The sequence below is a fragment of the Mesoplodon densirostris genome, chromosome 15 (assembly GCF_025265405.1).
Source record: "Mesoplodon densirostris isolate mMesDen1 chromosome 15, mMesDen1 primary haplotype, whole genome shotgun sequence".
NCBI classification, from domain to species: domain Eukaryota; kingdom Metazoa; phylum Chordata; class Mammalia; order Artiodactyla; family Ziphiidae; genus Mesoplodon; species Mesoplodon densirostris.
Window position 1 is genome coordinate 7331627 of NC_082675.1, and position 11694 is coordinate 7343320.

The following is an 11694-nucleotide window of genomic DNA, read 5'->3' on the forward strand; positions in this document are numbered from 1 at the left end:
ATGCCCGGAATCAATTCCTCAATCTCTGCCAGCTCAGAGGGATGTATGGTCCACACCACTCACTTAGCACACACTCTAGATTATTGCCTTGTATTGTTAACACTTACAAAATCATTTCAGTTTCCAAGTTCATTCATTCCATCAAAAAGCATTTATTACCATGTTAGCGTAACTCCTGTCTCCCCAACTAAGTTGTAAAGTCCTTGAAGGCTATAAATAAATATTTCTTCAGATTCTGTTGTAGCCCTAACTGTGGAGAATAAGTATAGTACAAATACTTTAAAGTATACCCAATATCATAGAATGTAGTTAAACTAAAATATTCTTAAAGAGTCTATGTTAAAATTTACCTGGAAAACTAATAAGAAATATTGCTGCAAATCAGTAATAAGAAAATAATACATTACTTACCTTGTTGAATTTTTACAAGCTGAAGGTTTGTAATACAAAAAAATCCATTGTTTGTAAGAAGCAGCATATAATAGGTACCTATTAAAATAAAATCAAGCCAGCTTCTTTAAAAGGCACATGATATAAAATTTAAACCAGGGTCTGGATCTAGCTTAAAAGTATGTGCATTTGCTCATTTAAAGTCTAATAATAAAATAACACAGTAACAATACAAAGCTTATTTACAAAGAATTGGTAACTTATCTGCAAAAACAATGTTAACTTCTTTGAAACTTCTATAAACCAAATTTCATTTGCTAGAAAAAAAGAAACTCATATATCAAAATAAATTAAGGTCCAGTTAACATTTGTTAAAAAGAAATATGATAAATACACTGAAACCCATAAGAACATATTAAAAGAATATTATGTCTCCCTCATAATCTATAGAACTCTCAAAACTGTAAAACTTAAGAAGAGTACATTTAAGCCTCTGAAAAGAGCTAAAATCAAAAACTTGTTTTTTTAAATAATATTAATTGCATCCCTAGAAAGTTTTAACATTGTGTAGGTATCACCAATTAATTTACATAATATATTAACTATAAATCTGATTTTTTGACTGGGTATTAATAGGAAGACATTAAAAAAGAAATTAAAAACACTTACCTTCATTTGAACTATCTTTCTCAATGACAAGATTCCGGTAAGTACACTGATTTTCATCATTAGCTTTCTGAACAAAAGCCTAATTGCAAATCAATTTCAAATGATAAAATTAAACCCAGAAAATTATAGTCAAGGAATATATTCTCTAAACTCTAGGGATATCAATTACCATTAGCAATAATTCTGCCTATATTCCAAACATTTTAGTTTTCAAATGGAAAACTATTTACAAGCTTCCTCCAAAAATGTTTATTTTCAATACAAAACTGTTTTGGACAAGTATACTATCTTCAAACCATACTTTTTCAATTTTGCATTTATTTCATATGTTTTGTGGATGAAAAATGTTGCCTGCCATATTAGCAAACAAAGGATGCTGCGACCATCAAGCCAAGAGGGAACTCAGAATGGAGATAAACAGGCTGCCCACTGTCAAGCCATCAGCCATTGCAGCAACTCCCAACTGTGCATCCTGAGGGGACTCAGGATGGAAAAGCACAGGATACTGGCCCTAGACAGCAAAGGTGTACATCAAAGGAATAATTTCAATGAGCCCAGACTCTTGCATCTTCCATACATAGAAAACGCTAAATTTATTAACCTGATATACCTGGTTTTCTTTAACAGTAATCTTTTGATGTTCTGACTACCTGGTCTACCTTGCAAAACTCCTATGTATCCTGGCTCCTCCCTCACCTCTTCAGAGCCGTCTCTCAGAGCATCTGAGAGGCTGCCTCCTGGGCTTGAAGTTCTCAGAAAGTCCGCCCAATAAAACATAATTCTCAACTTTTAGGTTGTGCACTTTTTTTTCAGACAGTTTCTAAGGTATGATTCTTAAATTCAATGTAAAGAAACATTATTCTTTTACTTTAGGCCACAAATCAAGTAATGCTTTGCTAGAGTTTTAGCTGTCTAAAAGGTAATTTAGAATTTAGATAATGAAGATGAAAAACATAACAGGGTCTTACATTGGTGAGTAATGTTTGCTTTGATGTTACATGAATAAGATGTAAGTTGCCACTTCTCTCCCCAACCAGAAGAAACTTTCCTTCTTGACATAGGCCAACCACATCCACTTCAGTATCTGAAAGTTTCAAGTCAAAGTTACAAGCTTCCTCAGAAAATGTTTATTTTCAACACAAAATATTGCAAATTTTGTTATTAAAAGTCAACTCTTTTAAGCTTCTTTTAAATATTTCATGAAAGTAGTGACTAACGTAAAAACGAATGCTACGGACTCTTTGTCAACAAATATTTGCTGAGCACTGAGTATATGCTAAGCACTGTTCTAGGTCTTTTGCATATATCTGAGAATAATAACAAGAGTCCCACCTTCATAGAGCTCAAATTCTAAGGCAGAAATAGATGATAAACAGTCAGCATAGTAATCAAATTGTATGACATACACAAAGGTGATAAATTCTCTGGAAAAAAGGAAAAGTAGAGCAGGGAAAGAGAACCCAGAAGAGCTATGCAGTATTAAGTGGAGTGCTCAGGAGAGCCCCCTTTGATAAGGTGAGATTTGAACAAAGACTTGAAGGAGGTGAGGAAGTTATTGTTTGCACACAGCAAGAAGGCCAGGGGGAACGACATGGAGACCGAGAGGGTAAGACTCAGAGATAAAAGCAGTAACATATTAATTGCTTATAACTAAAATTATTCAGTAGATATTTTATAAAGATATAAAATATCTTTATACAAAGGTATTATATGTAGGGACTTCCCTGGTGGCACAGTGGTTAAGAATCCGCCTGCCAATGCAGGGGACACGGGTCGAGCCCTGGTCCGGGAAGATCCCACGTGCCGCGGAGCAACTAAGCCCATGCGCCACAACTACTGAGCCTGTGCTCTACAGCCCATGAGCCACAACTACTGAGCCCGCGTGCCACAACTACTGAAGCCCACGTGCCTAGAGCCCGTGCTCCACAACAAGAGAAGCCACTGCAATGAGAAGCCTGAGCACCGCAACGAAGAGTAGCCCCACTCGCTGCAACTAGAGAAAGCCCACGCACAGCAACAAAGACCCAACGCAGCCAAAATAAATAAATAAATAAACAAACAAATTTATTTTAAAAAAGTATTATATGTAAACACAGCCTCACTTTTCATTGGTGAAACTGTGAATCTTGGGGACCTATCAGGGTAGATGCGTTAAGATTCCACAAAATATGGTTTTCTCTCCTGCAAACTGTGATCAAGATTTTGTTCTTATGTGCATGCCTTCTAATTCCTTTTCATCTACGTTCTTTTTAAAAATGATTAATTAATTAATTTTCAGCTGTTCTTACGCAAACACTTCAATAACCATCTTTCTCTCAAAATTTCATAATACTATCACCTATTTTCCAGCATAATCACTGACTTGTCTGTCCCTTAATTTACTCTGAAGTCCATATTTGCATATACACACTTAAAGCCCTTTAACTCAGTAAAGAATTAATTCATAAGTACTTTAAAAAAACTTTTTATAGTGCTAAAAGTATTCAAATTATCTGTTGATGGTATTGAAATTATGTACAAGATTCAGGAACTTAAACATAATTGGGCTCAACTGTTTTCTATAGCATTCTAACACAAAAACCACGTAAATAAATTGTTGCTTTCCATGTATGTTTTTCCTTAGACTTATCGAGAGAAGGGATCATCTCAGTACCTGTTCTGTCTGGTACTCAACACAAGGCACTCAAGATTAATTTCTTGAAATTAGTGTAATTTCAAGTCATAAATATTGGAGTAAAGAAAAGGCAATACCGTAGAAATTAGTAGCAAGATATCGTTGACTTCCAATTTATTTTACTGCATTACATTAGACTTACCAAATATAAGATGCAATTGAAGCAATCTACAAATACTGTCCAACAGTATCACTGATTGGTCTGCTACAATAATAAACCCATCACTTAAGCTGCATGCTTGTAGTTTTGGATTTAATGAGGCCTGTGGGAGGGAAAAGCAGGACTAAAATAAAACATTTTTATACATGTTTAACAATACCTATCAATAGTATCACCATAGTCACAATCATCCAAGTTTAAAACTTCATTTGATAGGCCTTCTTTCTTTAGCCCATATACCTAATTAGTCAAGCTTTTCTTTGTATGATATATCTTGAATCCGTTCAGAGCCTAGAACAAGGAAATAGTCCAGGGTTGCTAGAACAGGGCAAAGGATTCGAAAGTACAAGTCTTTGTTTCCTAAGGGCCGAGCTTATGCCTGGAGAAGCCAGCAGGCATTAACATAAATGAATGAACCAATACTGGCATAAAGTCTCAGGGTCTGGGAAACAACAGGGAGGGGTACTGTGAACTGGAGGACACGAGGCCCCACAGAGTCAGCCAGATGAATGCCCTGTGGAAATGCGATCCTGGCATGGCCACAGCTTCCAATTTACCAAGAAAATCTGGATCTTTATGTGAAATATTCTAATTTTTAAATATTGGCAACTAAGTTAACATTTGAAAAAACACAATGTAAGCCAAATATGAGTCTCCTGTTTGTAGGGTCTATTGATTAGAGCTTCCCACACATAATCTTTTTTCTTTAATTAATTAATTTATTTATTTTTAGTTGCACTGGGTCTTTGTTGCTGTGCGCGGGCTTTCTCTAGTTGTGGTGAGCGGCGGCTGCTCTTTGTTGCAGTGCGCAGGCTTCTTATTGCAGTGGCTTCTCTTTGTTGTGAAGCACGGGCTCTAGGTACGTGAGCTTCAGTAGTTGTGGCACATGGGCTGAGTAGTTGTGGCTCGCGGGCTCCAGAGCACAGGTTCAGCGGTTGTGGTGCACAGGCTTAGTTGCTCCACGACATGTGGGATCTTCCTGGACCAGGGCTTGAACCCGTGTCCCCTGCATTGGCAGGTGGGTACCTAACCACTGTGCCACCATGGAAGCCCTCCACACACAATCTTGAAGCAGTTGGATAGCTCAGTAGTTGAGAATGCTGTCACTTACTAGCTGAGTAATCTCAAGCAAATGCCTCAATTGACTCTCTGGTAAAGCTGGAATAATAATAATAATAATAATGCCTACAACGCTGGCTGGTGTGGAGATTCAATGAATTAATTCATGTAAAGGGCTTAGAAGGGAACCTTGCCTGTAGCATATGCTGGGATAAATGTTAATTACTCTTAATCTTCTCTGACAAACTAAGCCAATCAGCTCATTTTATACCTGTTTCAATGGTCACCTTCTGCAGGTGTAACTTTTGAAAACTACATTCTGGTCCCTGTTATACTCTTTTTTTTTAAAAATAAATTTTATTTATTTATTTATTTATTTTTGGCTACATTGGGTCTTCATTGCTGCGTGCAGGCTTTCTCTAGTTGCGGCAAGCAGGGGCTACTCTTTGTTGTGGTGCGCAAGCTTCTCACTGAGGTGACTTCTCTTGTTGCAGAGCAAGGGCTCTAGGCGTGCGGGCTTCTATAGTTGTGGCATGCAGGCTCAGCAGTTGTGGCTCGCAGGCTCTAGAGCGCAGGCTCAGTAGTTGTGGCACACGAGCTTAGTTGCTCTGCAGCATTTGGGATCTTCCCGAACCAGGGCTCGAACTCGTGTCCCCTGCATTGGCAGGCGGATTCTTAACCACTGCGCGACCAGGGAAGTCCTGATCCCGCTTATACTCTTAACTTGCTTCTTCAACTAGTGAAAAGTTACACCAAAGTGTCGCAAAGAAGAAACGGTGCTACACGTCCTAGGGGTCTACCCAGGCTGTTTTCTCTGCCTGGACTGCTCTTCCCCCTCTTCTTTTTAAGACTTTTTTGGGCCGTGCCGGGAGGCTTGTGGGATTTTAATTTCCCAACCGAGGATTAAACCTGGGCCCTTGGCAGTGAGAGTGCAGAGCCCTCACCACTGGACCACCAGGGAATTCCCAAGACTTTAATTTCTAAGAGCACCTTTACATTCATAGCAAAATTGAAAGGGAACTATAGAGATGTCCTACATAGCCCCGTGTTCCACACATGCATAGCCTCCCACATTGTCAATGTTCCTCACCAGACGATACATTTGTTGCAACTGATGAACATACATTGACACATTATAATCACCCAAAGTCCACGGTTTACATTATAGTTCACTCTTGGTGTTGTACATTCTGTGGTACACACATCTAGCATTATGGTCTCATACAGAATATTTTCTCTACCCGAAAATCCTCTGTGCTCTGCCTAGTCAACCTCCCCTCCAACCCCCAAACCCTGGCAACCGCTGATCTTTTTTTCACTGTCTTTTCATTTTCCAGAATGTTATAGAGTTGGAATCGAACAGTATGTCACCTTTTCAGGTTGTTTACTCCTTGTGTGAGTTTTAGCAGAGTGTGATTTTCAAGGACTTGGTCCAGTTCATTAGGTTATCAAATTCGTGGGCATAGAGATGGTCATAATATTCCTTGATTATCCTTTTAATGTCCACAGAATCTGTGGTGATGCCCCCTCTTTCATTCCTGATATTAGTAATTTGTGTCTTCCTTCTTTTTTCTTAGTTATCCTGGCTGGTGGCTTATAGATTTTATTCATGTTTTCAAAGAACCAGCTTTTGGTTTCATTGATTTTCTCCACTGATTTCTTATTTTCAATTTCATTAATTTTTGCTCTCCTGTTACTTTTCTTTCTTTTAAAAAATATTTTATTTATTTATTTATTTGGCTGCACTGGGTCTTAGTTGCGGCATGTTGGATCTAGTTCCCTGACCAGGGATCGAACCCGTGCCCCCTGTATTGGAAGCATGGAGTCTTAACCACTGGACCACCAGGGAAGTCCATCTTCTTTTTCTAGTTTCCTAACTTGAAACTTAGATTACTGATTTTAGATCATTCTTTTTTTCTAATACATGCATTCAATTTCCCTCTAAGCACTACTTTTGCTACATTCCACATATTTTGGTAAGCTGTGCTTTCATTTCCCCTTTTTTTTTCTTAAGGCCCAAGTCAGGTGCTAGTTTATGAAATACTCCTTAAATTGTCCCAACCCACAGTGAGCTCTCCATCCTCTGAATTCCTACTGCATTTACTGTCTGTACCATTCATTTGGTAGTTCTCATATACTGACTTGCACATCTAGATAGATATCTTTTATTGCTTGTGTCCTGTCTGCCTAACTTTAAGGAAAGATCCTAAAAAGAAGAGATACTGTTACCTTACCAAGGGCCTAGCATGGGTTGCGAACATAGCATTTGCTGCAAGTAATGCCCCAAGCTAATAACAAATGGAGTTTTAGTTGTTAACTGAATTCAAAGCTCAATACACATTATTATTTTTCAACAGGAGCCCTCAGAGATCAAGTGGCCGGGGCCACTTCCATCTTTTAAGGCTGCTGGTAATATTAAAAAAATAAAGAAATACCACTTTCTCATTACAGAACTTATGGTATTCTTTACACTTTTGCCTTAACAAATAAACAATTTAATGCCAAAGAACACAATTTATCTGTATTACTCATAAAAATTATAAATTCTGTGACTTTTAAATGCCACAAAGCAGTAAAGGCTGACAACAGGATACAAGCTGAATGAAGAATGATTTTTTTTTAAATCCCTATTGGCCAGTGTCTCTGAATGCTCATTTGAAGAAAAGTCAAAAGCTTACACTTGAGGTCATTTGTGAATAAGGTTCCCCAGAGGAGGCCCTGCCTTTCTAGCCCTAGAAAATATAAATCTTGTCTGGTCTCTTCTCCTTTCTTTTACACTTTTTTTTCTTTCTTTCTTTCTTTTTTTTTTTTTTTGTGATACGCAGGTCTCTCACTGTTGTGGCCTCTCCCGTTGCGGAGCACAGGCTCTGGACGCGCAGGCTCAGCGGCCATGGCTCACGGGCCCAGCCGCTCCGCGGCATGTGGGATCTTCCTGGACCGGGACACGAACCTGTGTCCCCTGCATCGGCAGGCGGACTCTCAACCACTGCACCACCAGGGAAGCCCTACACTTTTTTTTCTTAATTAGAGAATTAAACATTACATTAACTTACTATGGGAAGTAGAGGAATCCTGGGCTATAATACTGTGAGAGAAGATCATTTGCACTTTCTCTAAAAGAAACTTTTGTTTACCACGATCATCAAAATTTTATCAAAAGCAAATTACTGAGAAAGCGAATCAAAGATAAAAAACTAAGAGCAGGGCTTCCCTGGTGGCACAGTGGTTGAGAGTCCGCCTGCCGATGCAGGGGACCCGGGTTCGTGCCCTGGTCCGGGAAGATCCCACATGCCGCGGAGCGGCTGGGCCCGTGAGCCATGGCCGCTGAGCCTGCGCGTCCAGAGCCTGTGCTCCGCAACGGGAGAGGCCACAACAGTGAGAGGCCCCCGTACCGCAAAAAACAAACAAACAAAAAAAACCTAAGAGCAATATGTTCCATAAAAGGCAGAGAATAAGGTTTCAAGCCTGGTGTGAGAATGGTGGAATAGTTATTAAAAGAAGAAAGTTAAAATATAGAAAGAAATTCATGGAAAGGATAATCTCAACCTCAGTAGAGTGCTTAACTCAGGGGTGGAGTGTGAGAAGAGCCTGGGATCAGGAGCAGGCTCCAGGGGCTTGCTTCAGTTCTATTGGTAATGTTTTACTTCCTAAGCTGGTGGTGGATATTCTTTGTATCATTTTATATACATCTGTATGTCTAAAATGTCAAGAGGAGCTATGAAAAATTCAGGCTTGGAATACTGACCATAACGTGATGCAGGGGGAATTCAGATGGAAATTTCCTGTGATCTGATACTGAACTTTTGATTCCCTGAGAAAGGACTATACTCATTTATAAAACATTTACCACATGGCTACTAGTCTTACTAAACACTCAGTAAAAATTTTGTGAATGAAAACAGCGTCATAACCATTACCTTTTCGGAGGAGATCTCCGCTAGTAAATCTACTTGATATAAAGCAGTTCCATGTTCTTTTCTTGAACCAACACTTAGGTACCCACTTCCTGTATCATCATTTGTTAGCAGCTCAATATCATTCCACATGTTTCTGAGATTGTTTTCCTGAGACAGGAACCACTGCCTTCCCTGTGACAACATGTAAAATTAGGCCAAATTTTATTGTATAGACTCCAGTTCCTTGGGAAATGAAAATGCTTTATCACCCCCCCACCAAATATACATATATACACACACACATCAATAAGTAAAGACTTCTCTGTCTTTATGTGATTTCTGTGGTCACTAGACACTTTGGATCAATAAGATACATGGAACTAGAGCTATGGTTATCCCTAGAAAAGAACATATTGGTTTAGGGACACAAGGAAACAATTCCAATCTTACCAATCTGTCCTAGAGCTTCTAGTATTTTGTGTGCCTAGCTGAAATTATAACAAGTTTTCATTTGGAAAAAACATTTAACCAATATAGCAATAAATAGTGAAGGCTCTGAAGTCAGACTGTCTGGGATATCTTAGAATGGTAAGGTTCCAGATGAACTTAAAAAAAAAAGTCCATTCATGTTTCCAGTATTGTTATACAATAAATGAAAATGTTAAGGAGAGGAAGAAAAAATTGCATTAGGTTTCTGACTGGACCAAAGAGTATATTTGTAACCTTTCGAGTCACTTAACTATCTCATCAGCAAGGACTTATATATAACTCATTTCATTGGATATGGGTGGGCATAGGATACTAAAATGGAAAACAATCCTTGGATCAAGACTAGTGGGGAACAATACCAAATAATTATAGTTGTTTTGGTAAGTGCTCGCAGAAATATGTTTTTAAATCTTTGGAAGGTACAGTACAGGGAAGAAATGATTTTTGACCTGATGTTCTTTCACATTTACTAAGCTGCTGTCCTTAAGCAAGTAACTTAACCTTTCTGTTTGTCAATTCTCATCTATAAAATAGGAATACAGTTGTATGTAGCTGGAAAGGTCACTATGAGTTTCAAACATTCACAAAACAATGCTTCGTTCATGGCAAGCACTCAATTTAAGTGTTATCTAATTCATTACTGTTATCCATGGAAGCAGGTAACATTTGGGTTAGAAATTTAAGGTCACAGAAGCTTTTTAAATATAGGAAAAGAGTTCTTACTAGGAGTGTAAGCAAGGGCACAAAAACAAAGTATGTTAGAACACACGATTTTAGTGGCTGTGTTTGGGTGGGAGTTGGGAGGAGATTAAGACAGGTTGGAGGGCTTCCCTGGTGGCGCAGTGGTTAAGAGTCTGCTTGCCGATGCAGGGGACACGGGTTCATGCCCCGGTCTGGGAAGATCCCACATGCAGCGGACAGGCTAGGCCCGTGAGCCATGGCCGCTGAGCCTGCGTGTCCGGAGCTTGTGCTCCGCAACGGGAGAGGCCACAACAGTGAGAGGCCCGCGTACCGCAAAAAAAAAAAAAAAAAAAGACTGATTGGAGTGAATACTTTTATGGGTCTCAGAGCCCCATATCTGTAAAAATAGAGAAATATCATCAGCCTCCCAGGTCTGTCAAACTCACTCATTTGACAAACGTTTATTGAATGCCTACTACGTGTCAGGCACTGTTCTAGGAGCTGGGAATACAGCTGTGAAGAAGACAGTAAAGGTCCTGTCATTATGAAATTTATATTCTCGTACGAAGGATAGACAAAAATAAAATAAAGACGGTATTGAGTAGGCAAGATAGTTGGAATGCATCACTCATTTAATCTGCACAGCAACCCATTTTACAGCTGAGAAACATGAGTCAGGGACTAAGTAAACAGCCAAGGTCACCTAAAGCGAGTTAATGATGTAGCTAGACAAGACTCAAATTTATGCCAGTTATTAACTGTTATACTGCCTCCCTACGAAAAAATAAGTAAACGCAGAATTAAAAATACTCAAATAACTCAAATGAATGGGGGCGGGGAGGGGCGCATAAGAGAGACCTGTTTGGGAAGGGAAAGAGATGACATCTGAGCTGAGACCCGAATATCAAGAAGCCGACTATGTAAAGCTCGGGGGAACAAAGATGCAGGCCGAGTACCAAAGGCTCAGAGGGTGGAATGAGTTTGGGGCGGCTGCCCGGCCACAGCAAGAATGGAAAAGTGCAGGCGCTAAACGAACAGGTGGAGCCAATGAATCCTTGATTACAAGATTGAGCTTCATCCTCAGGGCTAGGGAGGGAAAGATACTAAGCAGACCAGTGACATGACGTGATTAACGATTTGAGATTCCTCTGGGTGCTGGGTGAACAGATTAACGAATTAAACGAAATGAAACAGTTTCAGTTAGGCCTCCACGCGTAAATGCTCTCAGCTGGACACCGGGGCCAGCAAGAACCGACTCCAAGCTCTCTCCCGCCAGCGTCTTGAGGGGAAAACACATTGAACTGAGCTGAGGCCTCTGCTACTTCGACCTGAATCCACCCCCAGCTCCCTACAGCAGCGCGGCTCACCCTCCTCACCTGTAATTGAAGAAACTAAAGAGGAGCACTCAAGTTTATCGTACCCTCCCCTTCCGAGCTCCAACAGACGTTCCTAGTCTCTTTAGGGTCCATGCCACAAATTTAAATTGGCGGGAGAACACCAAGCCCAACCCCTTTTACGGCGGCCAGTGGAGGCCAAGATTGCTTTAGAATCGAAATAGGAAGTCGCCCCACCCTAAATTCCACCCATTCCGATATCCGAGCTGCGCATGCTAGGGTGTGTTCTAGGCCCCGCCCCGCTCCCCGGCCTCACAACCCCCCCTTCAAAAGAACAACCAA

At 39.9% G+C, this 11694-nt stretch overlaps 1 protein-coding gene across 3 annotated transcripts in view; it reads right to left on the minus strand.

Annotated features, from left to right (window-relative positions):
* Positions 1–11483, minus strand: part of KNTC1 (kinetochore associated 1) — an 86785-nt gene extending 75302 nt beyond the window's left edge. For all 3 annotated transcript variants that reach the window (XR_009534482.1, XM_060118250.1, XM_060118252.1), the window contains exons 1-6: positions 11395–11483; positions 8870–9040; positions 3876–3996; positions 2028–2143; positions 1060–1138; positions 412–489 (exon numbers count right to left, since the gene is read on the minus strand). Coding sequence is in view for 2 of the 3 variants with exons in the window: in XM_060118250.1 (XP_059974233.1) it covers positions 412–489; positions 1060–1138; positions 2028–2143; positions 3876–3996; positions 8870–8998 (523 nt within the window). In the remaining variant the exon portion in view is untranslated. The remainder of the gene's footprint in view (positions 1–411; positions 490–1059; positions 1139–2027; positions 2144–3875; positions 3997–8869; positions 9041–11394) is intronic.
* Positions 11484–11694: the final 211 nt, after the last annotated feature.